The 22,656-nt window shown below is 42.5% G+C and overlaps 1 protein-coding gene across 1 annotated transcript; it reads left to right on the top strand.

The window, feature by feature from the left end:
- The first annotated feature begins 254 nt into the window (after positions 1-254).
- Positions 255-20,668, top strand: LOC132783164 (thyrotropin-releasing hormone receptor-like). Its single transcript, XM_060788254.2, has 4 exons — positions 255-418; positions 8,524-9,005; positions 10,286-10,673; positions 19,968-20,668. The coding sequence occupies exons 2-4, from the start codon at positions 8,635-8,637 to the stop codon at positions 20,388-20,390; spliced, it is 1,182 nt and encodes a 393-aa protein (XP_060644237.2). The 5' UTR covers positions 255-418; positions 8,524-8,634; the 3' UTR covers positions 20,391-20,668.
- The last annotated feature ends 1,988 nt before the right edge of the window (positions 20,669-22,656 follow it).

Below are 22,656 nucleotides of genomic sequence, written 5' to 3'. Positions count from 1 at the left end.
ATTAATTATCCTTGGGGTCGGCATTCCTTCCCATCAATGGCATGTGGCTCAAGCTGTCAAAACATCTCCATAATGCATTGGTCAAGCCCTTGAAGCCATAATGCATCGGTCAAGCCCTCAGATCCTTCCTTTAATCCGATGCATCCAATAAACAACCTGGCTTGTATCTGAGTTATTTCTGCTTTGCAAAGGCACAGCTAAAAGTGTATTGGGGGGGCACAGCTAAAAGTGTATTGGGGGGGGGGGCTCTGCTCTCATAGGTTTGCCTACCAGAATGGAGCTGCATCAGCTGATGAGAAATCCCCTTTATGTCTATCGGTGAGCAAAAGAGGCACCAATGCTGTGTGTCGGAGAGGAAGGAGATCACGAAACCCTTCTATAATAGCAGCCGGGCGATCCAGAAGAGAATGAGAAAAAGGTAATTAAGTCCTGCAGGAAAAAGTTAGTTGGATGCTTTAAAAGCAAAGGGAAGGATGATGGGTTTGGGGAAGAGGAGAATGGGAATTAAGGTTGGTTTTTTGTTTGTTTCCCTATTTTTCTGCTCAGAATTTGTTTAGTGCATAAGGGAAAGAGAATGGATGAATTTGGATTATTGCTCTTCACTTCTGTGCCGAATTCTATCTTAATGTTTGGATGCTTGGGATTTTTTCATCAACATATTATATGGTTTCTAGTGTTAGCCACCTTGAGTATTGTTTGGGAGAGAAGAAGTCAGCTCTAAATACTAATACCAATACTAAGGATAATACAGTGTCTGAATGGAAGCAATACCATGTCCGAATACAATTGACGGTGCATCTACACTGTAGAATTAATGCATTTTTGGCCCCACTTGAACTGCTATGGCTCAATGTTATGGACTCCTGGGAGTTGTAGTTCAGCAAGGTTGAAATACTTCTTCTACACCTTCGTTATTCGGAGAAATCATCCTCACCATTATTATTATTATTATTATTATTATTATTATTATTATTATTGGTGGTGCATCTATACTGTAGTATTAATGCATTTTTGGCCCCACTTGAACTGCCATAGCTCAATGTTATAGACTCCTGGAAGCTGTAGTTCAGCAAGGTCAAAATACTTCTACAGCTTCATTATTAGAAGAAATCATCCTCATTATCACCATTATTATTATTATTATTATTATTATTATTATTATTGGTGGTGGTGCATCTATGCTGTAGAATTAATGCATTTTTGGCCCACTTGAACTGCCATGGCTCAGTGCTGTGGAATCCTGAGAGTTGTAGTTCAGCAAGGTCAAAATACTTCTACAGCTTCATTATTTGAAGAAATCATCCTCATCCTCACCATTATTATTATTATTATTATTATTATTATTATTATTATTATTGGCAGTGCATCTATACTGTAGAATTAGTGCATTTTTGGCCCCATTTGAACTGCTATGGCTCAATGCTATGGACTCCTGGGAGTTGTAGTTCAGCAAGGCCCCATTTGAACTCAATGGCTCAACGTTATGGACTCCTAGGAGTTGTAGTTGTAGAAGAAATCATCATCATAATCATCATCACCATTATTATTATTATTATTATTATTATTATTATTGACGGTGCATCTATGCTGTAGAATTAATGCATTTTTTGCCCCATTTGAACTACCATGGCTCAATGCTATGGAATCCTGAGAGCTGTAGTTCAGCAAGGTCAAAATACTTCTTCTACAGCTTCATTAGTAGAAGAAATTATCCTCATCACCACCATTATTATTATTATTATTATTATAGGAGCCCCCAGTGGCGCAGTGGGTTAAACCCCTGTGCCGGCAGGACTGAAGACCGACAGGTCGCAGGTTCGAATCCGGGGAGAGGCAGATGAGCTCCCTCTATCAGCTCCAGCTCCTCATATGGGGAGATGAGAGAAGCCTCCCACAAGGATGATAAAAACATCAAATCATCCGGGCGTCCCCTGGGCAACGTCCTTGCAGACGGCAAAGTCTCTCACACCAGAAGCGACTTGTAGTTTCTCAAGTCGCTCCTGACACGATTATAATATTATTATTATTATTTATAATCAAAGTTTGAGCTTGGAGCCTCTTCTCCAGACTAGAATGCATCTAAAGTGTTGAATGAATGCAGTTTGATCTGCTGTGGCTCAATGCTATGGGATTTGTAGCTTTCAAAGGCCATCAGCCTTCTCTCCCTAAGAGTGCAAACTACAACTACCAAGATTCCATGGCATTGATTCATTGGGTCATATTGCAGTAATTCTAAAATACTGGAGCAAGGGAAAAGATCAGGAAGTGTTTGGGATGTGATTCCTACTATAAGGCCAAGAAAATAATAATAATAATAATAATAATAATAATAATAATAATAATAATAATGGCTGCAAATTCCACTTCCATCTCCTTTGCAGTGATCAAGCATTGTTGTCAAGGGAAGCTGTGAATTGCCTTGGCTGTATTGTGTATTGTAATCCTATATGACAATGTTTCTCAACTTTCCTAATGCCGTGACCCCTTAATACCGTTCTTCATGTTGTGTTGACCTCCAACAATAACATTATTTTCATTGCTACTTCATAACTGTCATTTTGCCACTGTTGTGAATTGTAATGTAAATATCTGATTTGCAAGATGTATTTTCACTCATTGGACCACATTTGGCACAAATACCCGATATGCTCAAATTTTAATACCGATGAGGAGGTGGTGGTGGTGGGGGGGGGGGGGTGGAGAGAGAGAGAGATTTTGTCATTTGGGAGTTGTAGTTGCTGGGATTTATAATTCACCTACAATCAAAAAGCATTTTGAACTCCCAAATGATGGAATTGAACCAAACATGGCACACAGAACTCCCATGACCAAGAGAAAATACTGAAAGGGTTTGGTGGGCATTGACCTTGAGTTTTGGAGTTGTAGTTCACCTACATCCAGAGAGCACTGTAGACTCAATCAATGATAGATCTGTACCAAACTTGAATCCTCAATATGTCCAAATGTGAACACTGGTGGAATTTGGGGAAAATAGACCTTAGCATTTGGGAGTTGTAGTTGCTGGGATTTATAGTTCACCTACAATCAAAGAGCATTCTGAACTCCACCAATGATTGAATTGAACCAATCTTGGCACACAGAACCCCCATGACCAACAGTAAATATTGAAATGGTTTGGTGTGCACTGACCTTGAATTTTGGAGTGTTAGTTCACTTATATCCAGAGAGCAGGATAAGGGATTTTGGTGGATGGTTTTGCTGTCTGTTTCCAAAAAGGAAGAGAAGGACAGGCGGGGAAACATTCTGCCTTCTCTGCCAAAGGAGTTCCTATCCAACATATAAGTTTTCTTTGGCGACCCCCCTGAAACCTCCCTTGTGACCCCTCCCCAGGGGTCCTGACCCCCCAGGTTGAGAAACACTGCTATATGAGAATACTTCCTTCCTGTAATACATTTTCCAAAATGTATCCCAGTCTAAGCTTGACGTTATCTTGTTTGTTGACTGCTTCATTGCCAATCGGATGTCAATACTGACCTTTCCTTATTAGATTGTTCCTTACCTGCAAAACAGAAAAGTGGAAGAGAGAGAAAAATCTAGCTCTTGGGGTGCATCAACACTGCAGCATGAATGCAGCTTGACACCACTTTAACTGCTGCGGAATCATGGAAGCTGTAGTTGAGTGAGGCTTCAACACACTTTGGTACAGATGACTTTGCAGCCGCAGGGAGAGGTGGGTAATATATTCAATAATAATAATAATAATAATAATAATAATAATAGGGGTATTGTGTGTTTTCTGGGCTGTATGGCCATATTCCAGAAGCATTCTCTCCTGGCGTTTCACCTGCATCTATGGCAGGCATCCTCAGAGATTGTGAGGTCTATTGAAAATTAGGAAAATTGGGTTTAGATATCTGCGGAGTGTCCAGGGTGGGAGAAAGTACTCATGTCTGTTTGAGCTAGGTGTGAATGTTTCAATTGGCCACCTTGATTAGCATTTAATGGCCCAGCAATTTCAAGGTCTGGCTTCTTCCTGCCTGAGGGAATCCTTTGTTGAGAGGTGATTAGTTGGCCCTTATTGTTTGTTGTCTGGAATTCCCCTGTTTTTGAGTGTTGTTCTTTATTTACTGTTACGATTTTAGAGTTTTTTTGAATACTGGTTTTCATGGTTTCCTCCTTTCTGTTGACATTGTCCACATGCTTGTGGATTTCAATGGCTTCTCTGTGTAGTCTGACATGGTGGTTGTTAGAGTGGTCCAGCATTTCTGTGTTGTCAAATAGTATGCTGTGTTCAGGTTGGTTCCTCAGGGGCTCTGCTATGGCTGACTTCTCTGGCTGAGTTAGTCTGCAATGCCTTTCCAGTTCCTTGATTCAGGTCTGGGCAATGTGTCTGCATTTGGTGGTCCCTATGTAGACTTGTCCACAACTGCATAGTATACGATAGACTCCTGCAGAGATGAGAGGATTCCTCCTGTCTGTTGCTGAGTGTAGCATTTGCTGGATTTTCTTAGTGGGTCTGTAGATACTTTGTATGTTGTGTTTCCTCATCAGCTTTCCTATGCAGTCAGTGGTTCCCTTGATGTCTGGTATTTATTTATCGTGTCAGGGGCAACCAGACCATTGTATTACATTTCTAATAGAACAAAACAAACAAACAGATAAAAAAAACCCACAAAGTTTGCAGACTTGGTAGTTGATTAAATGTCCTTTGACCAGTATCTGGCCACTTGGAGTGCCTCTGGTGTTGCCGCAATAAGGTCCTCCATTGTGCATGCAGCAGGGCTCAGGTTGCATTGCAGTAGATGGTCAGTGGTTTGCTCTTCTCCACACTCGCATATTGTGGATTCCACTTTGTAGCCCCATTTCTTGAGGTTGGCTCTGCATCTCGTGGTGCCAGAGCGCAGTCTGTTCAGTGCCTTCCAAGTCGCCCAGTCTTCTGTGTGCCCAGGAGGGGAGTCTCTCATTTGGTATCACCCACGGATTGAGGTGCTGGGTTTGAGCCTGCCACTTTTGGACTCTCGCTTGCTGAGATGTTCCAGCGAATGTCTCAGTAGATCTAAGAAAACTATTTCTTGATTTAAGTTGTTGACCTGCTGGCTGATACCCAAACAGGGAATGAGCTGGGGATGTCTCTGCCTTGGTCCTTTCACTATTGGCTGCTACTTCCCAGCAGATGTCAGGTGGTGCAATACCGGCTAAGCAGTGTAATTTCTCCAGTGGTGTAGGGCGCAGACACCCCAGGATAATGCGGCATGTCTCATTAAGAGCCACATCCACTGTTTTAGTGTGGTGAGATGTGTTCCACACTGGGCATGCGTACTCAGCAGCAGAGTAGCATAGCGCAAGGGCAGATGTCTTCACTGTGTCTAGTTGACGTCTGTTAAGAACACTTTTCCTCTGGCTGGAATTTTGTCTTTTCTCTCTTGGCTTGTTCTTGGTCTTGCAGATCTTCTGATGTCTGTGATGTCCTCTGGTGGACTGAAATTATTATATACATCAACATTTACTGCAAATATATATATTGAACATCATATACCGAAATACATTTGAAGATACTTGCAAAGTTATAAACTTAGCACTGATTATATACATCAACATTTGTTGCAAATAATATATCCATTAAACATCATCTATTGAAACACATTTAAAGATACTTAGAAAGTTATAAACTTGACACTTGTTCTCCTTAGAGATACAGGCTTTTTACTTAGTGGGATCTAAATCAAAGGAACAAAATGTGTTGAGCTTACTAACTCAGGAACCATTCATATTGTAAGAAACAATCAGGGCCAGCTGATCACTTCCCAACAATGTATTCCCCCAGGCAGGAAGCAGCAGACCTGAAAAACTGCAAGGCCATTAAATGCTAATCAAGGTGGCCAATGGAAACATTTACTCTTATCTCCAACAGACAAGAGTTCTTTCTCCCACCCTGGACATTCCACAGATATATAAACCCAATTTTCCTAGTTTCCAACAGACCTCACAACCTCTAAGGATGCCTGCCACAGATGCAGGAGAAATGTCAGGAGAGAATGCTTCTGGAATATGGCCATACAGCCCGAAAAACTTACAGCAACCCAGTGATTCTGGCCATGAAGGCCTTCGACAACACAATAATAATAATAATAATAATAATAATCAATAATTCACATTTTATTATTATTATTACCCATATTAGAAACTGCTCTGGTCCTGCATTGGAAAAAGTGAGGATAATTAATCAATCAAGGTAGCTAACAATCACAAAAATCTATTATTATTATTATTATTATTATTATTACCCATATTAGAAACTGCTCTGGTCTTGCGTTGGAGAAAGTGAGGATAATTAATCAATCAAGGTAGCTACAATCACAAAAAGCGATTATTATTATTATTATTATTATTATTATTACCCATATTAGAAACTGCTCTGGTCCTGCCTTGGAGAAAGTGAGAATAATTAATCAATCAAGGTAGCTAACAATCACAAAAAACTATTATTATTATTATTATTATTATTATTATTATTACCCATATTAGAAACTGCTCTGGTCCTGCCTTGGAGAAAGTGAGAATAATTAATCAATCAAGGTAGCTAACAATCACAAAAAACTATTATTATTATTATTATTATTATTATTATTATTACCCATATTAGAAACTGCTCTGGTCCTGCCTTGGAGAAAGTGAGAATAATTAATCAATCAAGGTAGCTAACAATCACAAAAAACTATTATTATTATTATTATTATTATTATTATTATTACCCATATTAGAAACTGCTCTGGATCCTGCCTTGGAGAAAGTGAGGCTAATTAAACAATAAAAGTAGTTAATAATCACAAAAGCTATTATTATTATTATTATTATTATTATTATTATTATTACCCATATTAGAAACTTCTCTGGATCCTGCCTTGGAGAAAGTGGGGATAATTAATCAATCAAGGTAGCTAACAATCACTATTATTATTATTATTATTACTATTATTATTACCCATATTAGAAACTGCTCTGGATCCTGCCTTGGAGAAAGTGAGGATAATTAATCAAGGTAGTTAACAATCACAATTATTATTATTAATATTATTATTATTATTCATATTAGAAACTGCTCTGGTCCTGCGTTGGAGAAAGTGAGGATAATTAATCAATCAAGGTCGCTAACAATCACAAAAAACTATTATTATTATTATTATTATTATTATTATTATTACCCATATTAGAAACTGCTCTGGATCCTGCATTGGAGAAAGGGAGGATAATTAATCAAACAATCGAATTAATTGATCTCGGGAGTGGCATTCCTAATAATAAACTACAACTCTCATGATTCCACAGCCTAGAGCCAGGGCAGTTCAAGTGGTGTCAAACTGCATTAATCCTACAGTGTAGACACACCCTCAGTGTCCATAGGGATCATAACACGAGTTGCACTTTATTCGGCTTGTATTCCGAAGTCTGCCTTGCAGTCATTGTGTGTCTCCTCGCTCTCTTATATTGTGCAAAGCAGCAAAAAAGGAGAGAGCGACCCTTCCATTGCAATCTTATTTTTTCCTCTCTCCATCTTAAAGAGTGGCTTCTTGTCTGATAAGGCGGCACAGCAGGGAAGGAAAAGCTGTCAGAAAATGGAAAGGGAGGAAGCCACGATCTGCCACAATGCGGGACGGTCTCAGCCGATTGGAGACCCCGGGATCCATCAATTATCTGGCTTTTAAAAGTGATTCATGGCTTCATTATTCCGTTAGATTTAAAAGGCCCGGTCACATTGCACTAGGTTTGGTTGCAAGGTCTCTCTTATTTTTTCCTTTTGCAAAAGAACTGAACTCAAATATAATTCAAGACCTTGGACAGCTCTTTGGATCTAGGTGCATCAACACTGCAAAATTGATGAAGTTTGAGACCACTTTGACTGCATGACTCAATGTTGTTGTTGTTGTTGTTATTATTATTATTATTATTAAACACAACAAGATGAGTCCACAGAAGACACTCTGCTGGCTGTTGTATTGGATCACAGGTCGGACACTTCCCAAGTGTCTAGGACTGTGTGATGTATCGGCGAATAATGCATGCAGATCCCAGTAAGGTTATTATTATTATTATTATTATTATTATTATTATTATTATTATAAACACAACAAGATTAGTACACAGCAAACACGATGATGATGATGATGATTATTATTATTAAATATTTATACCCCACTTTATCTGTCTCGAAAGAGACTCAAAGCTGCTTTGGCATCTGGAGAGTTGTAGTTTTCCCTCTTTGGAAGAGAAGGTGAAAGACCTTGTAGGACTACAACCCCCACAACATGATTCCATATAGGATTGAGCCACGGCTTCTAAAAGTGGTGTCAAACTGCATCCTTTCTTCAGTCTAGATTAGTGGTTCCCAATCTTCCTAATGCCACGACCCCTTAATACAGTTCACCCAAACTACAACTCCCAGAATACCATAGGATTGAGTGGCATCAAACTGCATTAATGCTACAGTGCGAACGCATCCAAAGCAGTCCTCAATAGCTTTGGGTATGTTTCCATTCTTCACCATGTGATCTGAATCCATTCCAGCATTTCAGGTTGATGTCCATCATCAATGGACTTGGAACAGAAAGGGAAAGAAAAGAAAAATCCGCCGTCTCCCCAAACTGAGCATAGCTTCCCATCATTTTTATTGGAACCATGGAGAATAGTAGCAGCAAGTTGGAGAACCCCACCAACGTGTCCCTAGATGCCGCGTTGGGTCTGCTGCAATACAAGGTCATCTCCGTCTTCCTCGTGTTGGGTATTTGTGTGGTCGGCATCGTCGGCAATGTCATGGTGGTGCTGGTGGTGCTCACTGCCCGGCACATGCGGACCCCGACCAACTGCTACCTGGTCAGTTTGGCCGTGGCTGATCTAATGGTGCTGGTGGCCGCCGGGCTGCCCAACGTGTCCGACAGCCTGGCCGGGACCTGGGTCTATGGCTTTGCCGGTTGCCTTGGCATCACCTACTTCCAGTATCTGGGCATCAACGCCTCGTCTTGCTCCATTACGGCCTTCACCGTGGAAAGGTAAGGAGAGACGCATAGCCAAATCATAGCAGAGTTAGAAGGGACCCCAAAGGTCATCTAGTCCAACCCCCTTCCTCCCACCATTCAAGCTCTCCTAACAGATAGCCACCCAGCCTCACTGGATCCCCAAGTAAATTCCATTATACTTGGGACTCAAAGAGCCATCCAGTCCAAACCCCATTTGATCAAGAAGGAAGATACCATCCAATCCCTCCTAACTGATAGCCATCCAGCCTCTGTTTAAAAGGCTTCTCCTCCTGAGAAGAAGACTCCACTGGACTTCCAGGTAGTCTATAGTTCCATTATACTTGGACAGGACTTCCAAGGGCCATCCAGTCCAACCCTCTCTCCCAGGCAGGAAGGCACAATTCAATCCCTATGTCTATAATTCCATTATACTTGAAATATACATACACACACACATACACCACACACAAACATATATAAACATGCACACACATATACATGCACACACATGCATGCCTGCTTTGGATAGGATAGAGAAGAGTAAGCACAACTGCGATGTTTGTTTTGCTGTCTGTGCCCTTGTTCAGAACATTTCACCTCCCTTTCTGTCCTTGTGAGAATTGGATTTTGGAAAATGTGGCACCGGGACTGGGAGTCAGCTGCATTAAGATCACTACTGACCGAAAGGTCATGAGTTCGAAGCCAGCCCGGGTCGGAGTGAGTGTCCGACCAATTTATGTAGCTTGCTGTCGACCTTTGCAGCCCAAAAGATAGTTGCATCTGTCAAGTAGGAAATTTAGGTACAACTTATGTGAGGAGGCTAATTTAACTAATTTATGATGCCATAAAAAACAACTTCCCTGGTGGCCAGAATACCTTCATGATAAGTTGGAATATTAAATTGCCTCTGTGTCTGTCTATATATGTTGTGTGTCTATGGCATTGAATGTTTGTCATGCATATGTAAGAGTAATCCGCCCTGAGTCCCTTGCAGGGTGAGAAGGGCAGAATATAAATGCTGTAAAGAAATAAATAAATTGTTGTGGAAACAAGAACTGGGGATAAAGCTCCAGCAGAGACCCATTTTCCCCATGATAATAACTCTTCCAGGAGTGGATTTCCCTTCCCACTTGCCATTGTTCCAACCCTGTTCTTTACTAGGTGTTGTTTGTTAGTCAGATGTCTGTAACTCAGAGATGCCTGCAATATATTAGGGACTTATGCATGCAACATTAATACAACTTTAGGTCTCATTTCCTAATTCTGGGTCCATCCTTTCCTCTTTCTTTCTCCGGCACTTTGTCGTCTCCAAGGTACATTGCCCTCTGCCATCCAATCAGGGCCCAGACGATGTGCACCGTCTCGCGCGCCAAGCGCATCATTGCCTTGGTCTGGGTGGTTACTTCGCTCTACTGCCTCATCTGGTTCTTCCTGGTGGACATTGCAGTCAACGCCAGCCAGCAGCTGGAGTGCGGCTACAAGGTCTCTCGCAACCTCTACCTACCTATCTACCTGCTGGACTTCGCCCTCTTCTTTGTCACCCCGCTGTCCCTTGTCACCGTCCTCTATGCACTCATCGGGAAAGTCCTCTTCCACAGTCCTGTTTTGCCACAGGATACAACCATAAGAGACGGCAAAGATGCCACCCAGAACCGGACCGTCGGGCCAAGAAGCAGGGTCCACGTCTCCTCCAGGAAACAGGTGAGATGCCCACCTTTGGCTGGTCATTCCAACCAATTGCAGAATTGCTCCTTACCATGCATGATGTATCAAGAGTGCTTTAAATACTTCAGGGAAGTGCATTATATTATATGTTATAATTATTTTATTTATCACATGCTTGACAGGTGAGACCATGATTAGATTTTAACTGTTGAACACTTGAGTTGAAAACAACATGTTTACATAGTCAAAGGCAATGACTCTTTTAAGTTAAGGAAGCAAACACAATACCTCTTTACTTAAGAAAGAAAACTAGCATCTGCCTGGAACTGATGGAGTCAGCATGTCTTAGCTGCAAAACAACCTGCCAGTTATTTACAAATTTTGGGAACATCAGCAAGAAATAAGAGACCTTTTTACTATCCAAAAGTGTGGCAGATAGCAGAGTCTGGTATTTAATGTGTTATTGTTTAACTTATGGTAGTCATACCTTACGGCATTGGATATTTGCTGCTGTATGTTGTTAACCACCCTGTCCCCAGTGGGAAGATAGGGTGGGACATAAATAATGATGATGATGATGATGATGATGAGTATTATTATGTTTGGGAAGGTGCTTCAAACTCTCTTCTTGAAAAGCTGTAATCCACTCCTTTTTGTTACTGCCTTAGGATGGATCTACACTGCCCTATATTCCAGGATCTGATCCCAGGTTATCTGCTTTGAACTGGGTTATATGAGTCTTCACTGCTATATAATCTGGGATCAGATCCTGGGATATAGGGCAGTGTAGATCCAGCCTTAGATTCCTGAATCCTCCCACCAACCAAACTGCAGATCCCAGAATTCCATAGAATGCAGCCATGGGAACTAAAGTGGGATCTAAGTGCTATAACTGTGTAGTGTGGACACAAACGTTGGTCACTGCAATTTTTTTTAAAAAAACCAATTGCTACTTATGCTCAATGTCAACTCTGAAATCCAATGTGCTAATTATGTTATTAAATAATAATAAATAATTAGTAAATACTATTGATTAGCCTTTAGGCCGTATCACCAAAGAATTATGTTATTACAATTTTCTCCAGTGGGCATGTTACATGTAATTTCCGCCTGCTTTCAATAGCACTGCTGGATTTGTATGTCTTTAAAACATATAAACGATGAACTATAACAACAGGCTGGCTGTAAAGATATAAATGTTCTTTATGTAAAAACCATGGACTCTTTTTTATAGCCAATATCATCACCATCACCATTACCATCATCAGCATCATCACCACCACCATCAACATCATCATCATCACCACCACCATCAGCATCATCATCACCATCATCAACATCACCATCATAATAACTATCATAATCATAATCATCAGCATCACCAACATTACAATCGCCATCAGCATCACAACCACCACCATCACCACCACCACCATCATCACCCCAATCATAATCACCACATCATCATCATCACAATCACCATCAGCATCATCACAATCAGCATCACCACCACCACCAGCATCATCTTCACTATCATCATCACCATTATCAGCACCATCACAATCACCATCACCATCGGAGCCCCCGGTGGCGCAGTGGGTTAAACCCCTGTGCTGGCAGGACTGAAGACTGACAGGTCACAGGTTCGAATCCGGGGAGAGGCGGATGAGCTCCCTCTATCAGCTCCAGCTCTTCATGCGGGGACATGAGAGAAGCCTCCCACAAGGATGATAAAAACATCAAATCATCCAGGCGTCCCCTGGGCAACGTCCTTGCAGACGGCCAATTCTCTCACACCAGAAGCGACTTGCTCCTGACACGACAAAAAAAACAAACCATCACCATCAGCACTACCACTACCACCATCACCACCATCATCATCACCATATCATCATCATCGACAGCAACACCATTACTATCATCACTATCAGCATAATTATCATTATCATCATCACCATCACCATCATTATCACCATCATCATCACAATCACTATCATCTTCACTATCATCATCATTACCATCATCACCATTATCATCATCACTATCAGCATAATTATCATTATCACCACCACCACCATCATCACCATCATCATCACAATCACCATCATCATCATCTTCACTATCATCACCATCAGCACCACCACCATCATCATAATCATCACCATCATAATCATCATCAGCATCACCACCATCACAATCACAATCAGCATCACCACTACCACCACCACCATCATCACTATCATCAACATCACATCACAATCACAATCAGCATCATCACCATCATCATCTTCACTATCATCATAATCATCACCATCATAATCATCACCACGACCACCACCATCATCATCATCACCATCACAATAATAATAATCATCAGCAGCAGCAGCACCACCATCATCACTATTAGCATAATTATAATTATCATCATCACCATCATTAGCATCATCATCACCATCACCATCACCAGCATCATCATCATTATCATTCTCATTATCATCATCATCAGCATCATCATTATTGAAGAAAGAAAACTCCCTTTATTGGATGTTAATTTACAAAGCAAGACGGGAATTGTTTCAATAGAAACTTGCAGCCATTAAGAGCATCCTCTTGAGCATGTACAGAATGCTTTCAATCTTGCCCTTGGGAAGATAAATGAAATACTTCCTGACCTTTCCATCCTTGATCTGAGACTGGAGGGATGCCGAGCTTTGGAATAACAATATTGTGTGATTTTTTTGCAGCAGAGCCTTTTAAGTAAGAATTACCCATTGGATGTGTCACCTGCCCTTTCCGTTTGCCAAGTTTTGTCTGCCTCGGCCTGCCAATAAATTGGCTTTGTGTTGCTTTTGTGTTGAATTATCACCAGGGACAGCTGCCAGCCGAGAAGCTAGAAGGATCCTGGAGGATATTTCAGCTTTATTGCAGGGCTCAATTGAGACTACATTTTTCTTTTTAATACTTTTTTTTTGGAAAGCCTCTTAGATAAAAAGAGAACTGAAACAAAATCCAAACATTGTGCCGGAAAGGGGGGGGGGGGGGGAATGGACATTTGAATAAGTGAATAAGGGGGATGCAGGAGAATGTCAAAGCCGCAGGAGCCTTCTTCTTCCATTTGGGCAACAGGTGAGTTGTAAACTGGTGCATTGCCTTGCAGAAGGCAAAGGACAACTTTGGTGAGCATGCCACATTGTCTTTTGGTTTGGATGGCCTCCCATCCAAACCTCCCACAATTTCCACAACAGTGAAGCATCATATGCCCCAGCGATCATGTCACCCTTTGCTAGGAAATCCATCAATCCTACTCCGTGCTGGTCCCAAAATCCTGTGCGCATGACCTTGCCTGCCGAGAGTTGGGCACGTGCCTTCTTTGGAGGTGGTGAGTCAGAAGGCTTCCATTGTATCAACTAGACTTTAATCTCAGGATCAGAGTGATGGACTCAGCTTTCACCCTGTGGGATCAGTTTATTGAAAAAGTCCTCCTGCTTTCCATGACACATCATTGTCAAGAGAGCCTTAGAGCATTCGACTCGTTCCTGCTTCTGGAAAGGTGTGAGCAGCCGGAGGATCCAGCAAGTGCATCCCTTATGCATGTGAAGAGGTCCTGGGTGGTATTTTCCATGGACCCAACACTCTTCTTGACATTTTGGGCTAGGTGGCAAATGGTTACAATTTTCCAAAATGGTGACCTCCACTTGCTGGATGGTGTGTTCCTCAATAGCAGAGTGGGGTCGCCCTGGAATTGGAGCTGTTTCCACCTAAGTCCGACCACATTGGAATTGACGATGCCAGTTCTTGACTCCATCATCTGATGGGGAATCCTCACCAGAAACCTCTTTCATCGAACTTCTCCTTTGGTGTGTATCCTTTCCAGGAAAGGAACTTGAGGACTGCTCTGTATTTCACTGGGACCTTTCTCAAACTTCACACCACTTCAGCACCTGTCACAACAAGACCGTGATCAGTTCTGAGATGTAAATTGGCACGTCACCTATAGAGACTGATATCATTACACATGGGCAGTTTCAATATCCTGTGATAAATAGGGTCAGGGGACATCTTTAGTGAACGCCCCTCGTATAGGCCTTTTAGATAGTGAACAATGACATACAATAACAAGGCAAAGGTTTCCCTTTCCATCTCTGGAAGTGATGTTCAACTCTGGCCATGGGGAGGTGCTTTTGTTCAATTTTCCATGCTGAGGAGTCTGTTGTTCGTGGACACTTCTGGTCATGTTTTGTTGGCATGGCTGTAGGGTCCCTTTTACCTTCATGCCAAGGCCGTACCTATTGATCTACTCATATAACATATTTTTGAACTGCTAGGTAGGCAGAGGAGAGGAGCAGAGGATAAGTTCAACTAGCCCCAGATGTGATGACGCAGCTAGCTCAAAGCCGAAAGGAAGGCTAGCGGCCGACGGTACTGGAGGCGAACGACGAATCCGATGCTCTAAAGATCAACACACCATAGGAACCTGGAATGTAAGATCTATGAGCCAGGGCAAATTGGATGTTGTTATTGGTGAGATGTCAAGACTAAAGATAGACATTCTGGGGGTCAGCGAACTGAAATGGACTGGAATGGGCCACTTCACATCAGATGACCACCAGATCTACTACTGTGGACAAGAGGAACATCGAAGAAATGGAGTAGCCTTCATAATTAATAAGAAATTCGCTAAAGCGGTGCTTGGATACAACCCAAAATATGACAGAATGATCTCAATTCGAGTGCAAGGAAAGCCTTTCAACATCACAGTGATCCAAATATACGCCCCAACCACAGCTGCTGAAGAAGCAGAAGTAGATCAGTTCTATGAGGATCTGCAGGACCTACTGGATAATACACTGAAAAGAGACATTATTTTCATTACAGGAGACTGGAATGCCAAGGTGGGAAGTCAAATGACAACTGGGATCACAGGCAAGCATGGTCTGGGAGAACAAAATGAAGCGGGACGCAGGCTGATAGAATTCTGCCAGGAAAACTCGCTGTGTATAACGAATACTCTCTTCCAACAACCTAAAAGACGGCTTTATACATGGACCTCACCAGATGGTCAACACCGAAATCAGATTGACTACATCCTTTGCAGCCAAAGGTGGCGAACATCCATCCAGTCGGTGAAAACAAGACCTGGGGCTGACTGTAGCTCAGATCACGAACTTCTTATTGCCCAATTTAGAATAAAACTAAAGAGATCAGGGAAAATACACAGACCAGTTAGATATGATCTCACTAACATTCCTAGCGAATATACAGTGGAAGTGAAGAACAGATTTGAAGGACTAGATTTAGTAAACAGAGTCCCAGAAGAACTATGGACAGAAGTCCGAGACATTGTTCAGGAGGCGGCAACAAAGTACGTCCCAAAGAAAAAGAAAACCAAAAAGGCAAAATGGTTGTCTGCTGAGACACTGGAAGTAGCCCAAGAAAGGAGGAAAGCAAAAGGAAACAGGGATAAGGGGAGATATGCCCAGTTAAATGCGCAATTCCAGAGGTTAGCCAGAAGAGATAAGGAACTATTTTTAAACAAGCAATGCATGGAAGTGGAAGAAGACAACAGAATAGGAAGGACAAGAGACCTCTTCCAGAAAATTAGAAACATTGGAGGTAAATTTCAGGCAAAAATTGGTATGATAAGAAACAAAGATGGCAGGGACCTAACAGAAGCTGAAGAGATCAAGAGAAGGTGGCGAGACTATACAGAAGCTCTGTATAGGAAAGATAACAATATCGAGGATAGCTTTGACGGTGTGGTGAATGAATTAGAACCAGACATCCTGAGGAGTGAGGTTGAATGGGCCTTAAGAAGCATTGCTAACAACAAGGCAGCAGGAGACGACGGGATCCCAGCTGAACTGTTTAAAATCTTAAAAGATGATGCTGTCAAGGTGATGCATGCCATATGCCAGCAAATATGGAAAACACAAGAATGGCCATCAGACTGGAAAAAATCAACTTATATCCCCATACCAAAAAAGGGAAATGCGAAAGACTGCTCAAACTTCCGTACAGTGGCCCTTATTTCTCATGCCAGTAAGGTAATGCTCAAGATCCTGCAAGGAAGACTCCAGCAATACATGGAGCGAGAGTTGCCAGATGTTCAAGCTGGGTTTAGAAAAGGCAGAGGAACGAGAGACCAAATTGCCAATATCCGCTGGATAATGGAGAAAGGCAGGGAGTTTCAGAAAAACATCTACTTCTGCTTCATTGACTATTCTAAAGCCTTTGACTGTGTGGATCATAATAAATTGTGGCAAGTTCTTAGTGGGATGGGCATCCCAAGCCACCTTGTCTCTCTCCTGAGGAATCTGTACAAGGACCAAGTAGCAACAGTCAGAACTGACCACAGAACAACAGACTGGTTCAAGATTGGGAAAGGCGTACGGCAAGGCTGCATCCTCTCACCCAACCTTTTTAACTTGTATGCAGAACACATCATGCGATGTGCGGGGCTGGATGAATGCAAAGCTGGGGTGAAAATTGCTGGAAGAAACATTAACAACCTCAGATATGCAGATGACACCACTCTGATGGCCGAAAGCGAGGAGGAGCTGAGGAGCCTTCTAATCAAGGTGAAAGAAGAAAGCGCAAAAGCCGGGTTGCAGCTAAACATCAAAAAAACCAAGATTATGGCAACAAGAATGATTGACAACTGGAAAATAGAGGGAGAAACCGTGGAGGCCGTGACAGACTTTGTATTTCTAGGTGCAAAGATTACTGCAGATGCAGACTGTGGCCAGGAAATCAGAAGACGCTTACTTCTTGGGAGGAGAGCAATGTCCAGTCTCGATAAAATAGTGAAGAGTAGAGACATCAGACTGGCAACAAAGATCCGCCTAGTCAAAGCCATGGTATTCCCTGTAGTAACCTACGGATGTGAGAGCTGGACCTTAGGGAAGGCTGAGCGAAGGAAGATCGATGCTTTTGAGCTGTGGTGTTGGAGGAAAGTTCTGAGAGTGCCTTGGACTGCGAGAAGATCCAACCAGTCCATCCTCCAGGAAATAAAGCCCGACTGCTCACTGGAGGGAAAGATACTAGAAACAAAGTTGAAGTACTTTGGCCACATCATGAGGAGACAGGAAAGCCTAGAGAAGACAATTATGCTGGGGAAAGTGGAAGGCAAAAGGAAGAGGGGCCGACCAAGGGCAAGATGGATGGATGGCATCCTTGAAGTGACTGGACTGACCTTGAGGGAGCTGGGGGTGGTAACGGCCGACAGGGAGCTCTGGCGTGGGCTGGTCCATGAGGTCACGAAGAGTCGGAGACGACTGAACGAATGAACAACAACAGGTAGGCAGAAGCTAAGGCTGACAGCGGAAGCTTACCCTTTCCTTTTCTACTTAAGTGGTGGCGGGGGGGGGGGGGGGGCTGAGGCTGTTAGGAATTGTGGGAGTTGAAGTCCAAAAAACCTGGGGGGTGGCCAAATTTGCCCATTCCTGTGTTCCATAGTGTAAGTCCCATCCTTCAACTTCACATCTTCAAAAATTCCCATTCTTCACCTTCACCTTCACCTATTGTTCATGGACCCTCCTGGTCATGTTTTGTTGGCATGGCTGTAGGGTCCCTTTTACCTTCATGCCAAGGCCGTACCTATTGATCTACTCATATAACATATTTTCGAACTGCTAGGTAGGCAGAAGCTAAGGCTGATAGCGGAAGCTTACACTTTCATTTTCTACTTAAGTGGCGCGGTGGGAGGGGGGGGGGAGGGCCTGAGACTGTTAGGAATTGTGGAAGTCCAAAAAACCTGGTTGGGGGGGGGGGGGGGAGTCCATTCCTATGTTCCATAATGTAAGTCCCATTCTTCAACTTCACATCTTCAAAAATTCCCATTCTTCACCTTCTCCTTATTCATTTTCTCCTTTACATCTTCAACTTTGTCTTCCCTTTCACCTTCTCTTTCCTTCTTCTTCCCCTCTTCAATAATTCTTCTCCTCTTCAGCAATATCAAACCTTCAACTTCACCTTCAACAAATTCCCATCCTTCGCCTTTGCTTTCTTTTCAACTAATTCCCATCTTTCTCCTTCCTTGCTTCAACCAATTCTTCTCCTTCTGCTCTTCTAATAATTTCCATCTCTCAAATTCACCTTCTTTCTTCACCTTCAACAAATTTCCATCCTTCACTTCTTCAAGTAATTTCCATCCTTCATCCTCGCTTCTTCAATCTCCGTCCGTCACTGTCTCCTTCACCTTCTCTTTCATTTTCTCCTTCAACAAATTCTTCTCCTACTCTTCTATAACACTATATACTGTAATACAATTTTTGTTTCTGGGTTATAAATGTTGTTTTCCTAATGGGTGCTATCATAAAAACATGGAGAAAGTTGATTAAACTGTCAAAACGGTGTCTTTGCAGGACTTCCTGCAGCACATTTTTCTCTGGTTTTTCAATTCCTATCTCATATAGTCTCAACCAATTTAACACATTCTTCCCCTCATCAATAATTGCCAGCCTTCAACTTCACTGTCTCTCCTCACCTTCAAGACATCCCTATTCTTCACCTTCTCCATTTTCAACCAATCCTTCACCTTGTCCTTCACTTTGACTTCTTCAAGAAGTTTCATCATTTGCCTTCTCCTTAATCTTCTTCACTTTCATCTCTGAGAATTCTCATCACTCACCTTCTCCTTCACCTTCATCTTCACTTTAACCTATTTGAGAATTCTCGTCATTCGCCTTCTCCTTCACCTTCATCTTCACTTTCACCTCTTTGAGAATTCTCATCATTCACCTTTCCTTCACCTTCACCTTGTCCTTCACTTTGACTTCTTAACCTTCATTTTCTCTTTCACCTCTTCAAGAATTCTCATCATTCACCTTCTCCTTCACTTTCACCTCCTCAAGAATTCTCATAATTTATTCATCTTCTACTTCTCCTTCACATTCACCTTTTCAAGAATTCTCATCATCCACCTTCTCCTTCACTTTCACCTCCTCAAGAATTCTCATAATTCATTCATCTTCTACTTCACCTTCTCCTTCACATTCACCTTTTCAAGAATTCTCATCATTCACCTTCTCCTTCACTTTCATCTCCTCAAGAATTTTCATAATTCATCCATCTTCACCTTCTCCTTCACTTTCTCCTCTTCAAGAATTCTCATAATTAATCCAACATCTCCTTCACCTTCTCCTTCACTTTCACTTCTTCAAGAATGCTCATCTTACACCTTGTCCTCCTTCACTTCCTCCTCTTCCTCCTCAACACTTTCTTCTCCTATTGCCAGCCTTCACCTTCTCCTCTTCAATCAATTCTCATCCTTATCCTTCCCTTTTTCTTTCCCTTTCTTCTCCCCCTCCTCCATGTCCTTCCCCTTTCCAGGTGACCAAGATGCTGGCGGTGGTGGTGGTGCTCTTTGCCCTGCTCTGGATGCCCTACCGGACCCTGGTGCTGGTCAACTCCTTTGTGGCGCAACCCTACTTGGACCGCTGGTTCCTCCTCTTCTGCAGGATCTGCATCTACACCAACAGCGCCATCAACCCCATCATCTACAATGCCATGTCCCAGAAGTTCCGCCTGGCCTTCAAGGGCCTCTGCAAGTGTGGGAAGGAGGCACACCAAAGGCAGAGGCGGACGGCCAGTTCCTGTGTGGCCCCCACTGGCTCTAGCATCCGGAAAGAGGCCAGTGTCCAGCGGCCGGAGAATGCCAAGGCCGGAGAACCAGAGGAGAAGGACTCTACCACTTGGAGGCAGCAGTCAATATCCAGAGAAAAAGAGAAGGAATCCAACTTCAGTGTCCTCTAAAGAAGGCCTGGGCCAATTTCAGCCCTTCAATGTTTTGGACTTCTCCACCTTCAACCTCACCTTCTCAGCCAATTCGCCTTCTTGGCTTTGGCCTTTTCCTCATTGATCTTGATCTTGAACTCTTCAGCAATTCCCAGTCTTCACCATTTGCTTCTCCTTCATCTTCACTTTCATCTTCTCCTTCCTTCCTCTTCAATGAATTCCTCTCCTTCTCCTCTTCAACAATTCCCATCATTCACCTTCTCCTTCTACATTTCTCCCCTTCAACAATTCCCATCATTCACCTCATTCTTCTTCATTTTCCCATCTTTAAGAATTCTCATTATTCACCTTCTCCTTCTTCATTTTCCCATCTTTAACAATTCCCATCATTCACCTTCTCCTTCTTCATTTTCCCCTCTTCAACAATTCCCATTGTTCACCTTCTCTTTCATTTTCCCCTCTTCAACAATTCCCATCGTTCGCCTCTTTCTTCTCCTTCACTTCTTCAACCATTTCCTGTAATTTGCCTTCTTCTCTTCATTAATTTTCTCCTTTACTTTCCCATCACTCACCCACTCCTTCTCCTTCATTTTCTCCTTCACTTCTTCAACAATTCCCATCATTCCCCTTCTTTCTCAATCATTTTCTCCTTCACCTCTTCAACAATTCCCATAGTTCATCTCTTCTTTTTCCTTCACTTCTTCAACCATTTCCTATCATTTGCCTTCTTCTCTTCATTAATTTTCTCCTTCGCTTTGTCAAAAATTCCCATCATTCACCCTCTCCTTCTCCTTCATTTTCTCCTTCACTTCTTCAACAATTCCTATCATTCCTTCTCTTTCTCATTCATTTTCCCCTTCACCTCTTCAACAATTCCCATCGTTCATCTCTTCTTTTTCCTTCAATTTCTCCTTCATCTCTTCCACAGTTCTCATCATTCGCTTTCTCCTTCATTTTCACCTCTCCCTTTCCATTCATTTGCAACAATTCCCATCATTCACCTTCTCCTTCCTCATTCATTTTCCTATTTCCAATAATCCCATCATTCACCTTCTCCTTCAACAATCCCTTCATTCACTTTCTCCTTCTTCATTCATTTTCTCATTTCCAACACACATAGAATTATAGAATCCTAGAGTTGGAAAAGACCTCATGGGCCATCCAGTCTAACTCCCTGCAAAGAAGTAGGAACACTGAATTTAAAGCACCCCCAACAGATGGTCATCCAGCCTCTGTTTAAAAGCCTCCAAAGAAGGAGCCTCCACCACACTCCGGGGCAGAGAGTTCCACTGCTGAACGGTTCTCACAGTCAGGAAGTTCTTCCTCATGTTCAGATGGAATCTCCTTTCTTGTAGTTTGAAGCCATTGTTCCGCGTCCCAGTCTCCAGGGAAACAGAAAACAAGCTGGCTCCCTCCTCCCTATGACTTTCTCTCACATATTTATACATGGCAATCATATCTCCTCTCAGTCTCCTGTTCTGCACGCTAAATATGCCCAGCTCTTTAAGCCGCTCCTCCTAGGGATTGTTCTCCAGACCCTTGGTCATTTTAGTCGCCCTCCTCTGGACACATTCCAGCTTGTCAATATCTCTTCAGTTGTGGTGCCCAGAATTGGACACAATATTCCAGGTGTGGTCTAACCAAGGCAGAATAGAGCATGGGTAGCATGACTTCCCTGGATCTAGACCAGTGTTTCTCAACCTGGGGGCCGGGACCCCTGATGAGGTCATGAGGGGGTGTCAGAGGGGTCGCCAAGGACCATCAGAAAATACAGTATTTTCTGTTGGTCATGGGGATTCCATGTGGGAAGTTTGAGCCAATTCTATCATTGGTGGAGTTCAGAATGTTCTTTGATTGTAGTGAACTATAAATCCCAGCAACTACAACTCCCAAATGTCAATGTCTATTTTCCCCAAATTCCACCAGTGTTCACATTTGGGCATATTGAGTATTCGTGTCAAGTTGGATCCAGATCCATCATTGCGTGAGTCCACAGTGCTCTCTGGATGTAGGTGAACTACAACTCCCAAACTCAAGATCAATGCCCAACAAACCCTTCCAGTGTTTTCCATTGGTCCTGGGAGTTTTGTGTGCCAAGTTTGGTTCGAATCCATCGCTGGTGGAGTTCAGAATGCTCTTTGATTGTAGGTCAACTATAAATCCCAGCAACTACAACTCCCAAATTACAAAATCAATCCTCCCCCAACCCTAGTAGCATTCACATTTGGGCGTATTGGGTATTTGTGCCCAGTTTGGTCCAGTGAATGAAAATACATCCTGCATA

Source organism: Anolis sagrei, chromosome 8 (genome assembly GCF_037176765.1).
Source record: "Anolis sagrei isolate rAnoSag1 chromosome 8, rAnoSag1.mat, whole genome shotgun sequence".
In the NCBI taxonomy this organism is placed as follows: Eukaryota; Metazoa; Chordata; class Lepidosauria; order Squamata; family Dactyloidae; genus Anolis; species Anolis sagrei.
Note: the sequence above shows the minus strand (reverse complement) of the source record. Positions and strands in the feature narration are given on the sequence as shown.

What these genes read in the sequence shown, in the direction of transcription:
- LOC132783164 (XM_060788254.2), top strand. Translation starts at nt 8,635, where the DNA reads ATGGAGAATAGTAGCAGCAAGTTGGAGAACCCCACCAACGTGTCCCTA. An exon ending in ACGGCCTTCACCGTGGAAAG is followed by an intron (nt 9,006 to 10,285) that starts GTAAGGAGAGAC and finishes GTCGTCTCCAAG; the next exon opens with GTACATTGCCCTCTGCCATC. An exon ending in ACGTCTCCTCCAGGAAACAG is followed by an intron (nt 10,674 to 19,967) that starts GTGAGATGCCCA and finishes TCCCCTTTCCAG; the next exon opens with GTGACCAAGATGCTGGCGGT.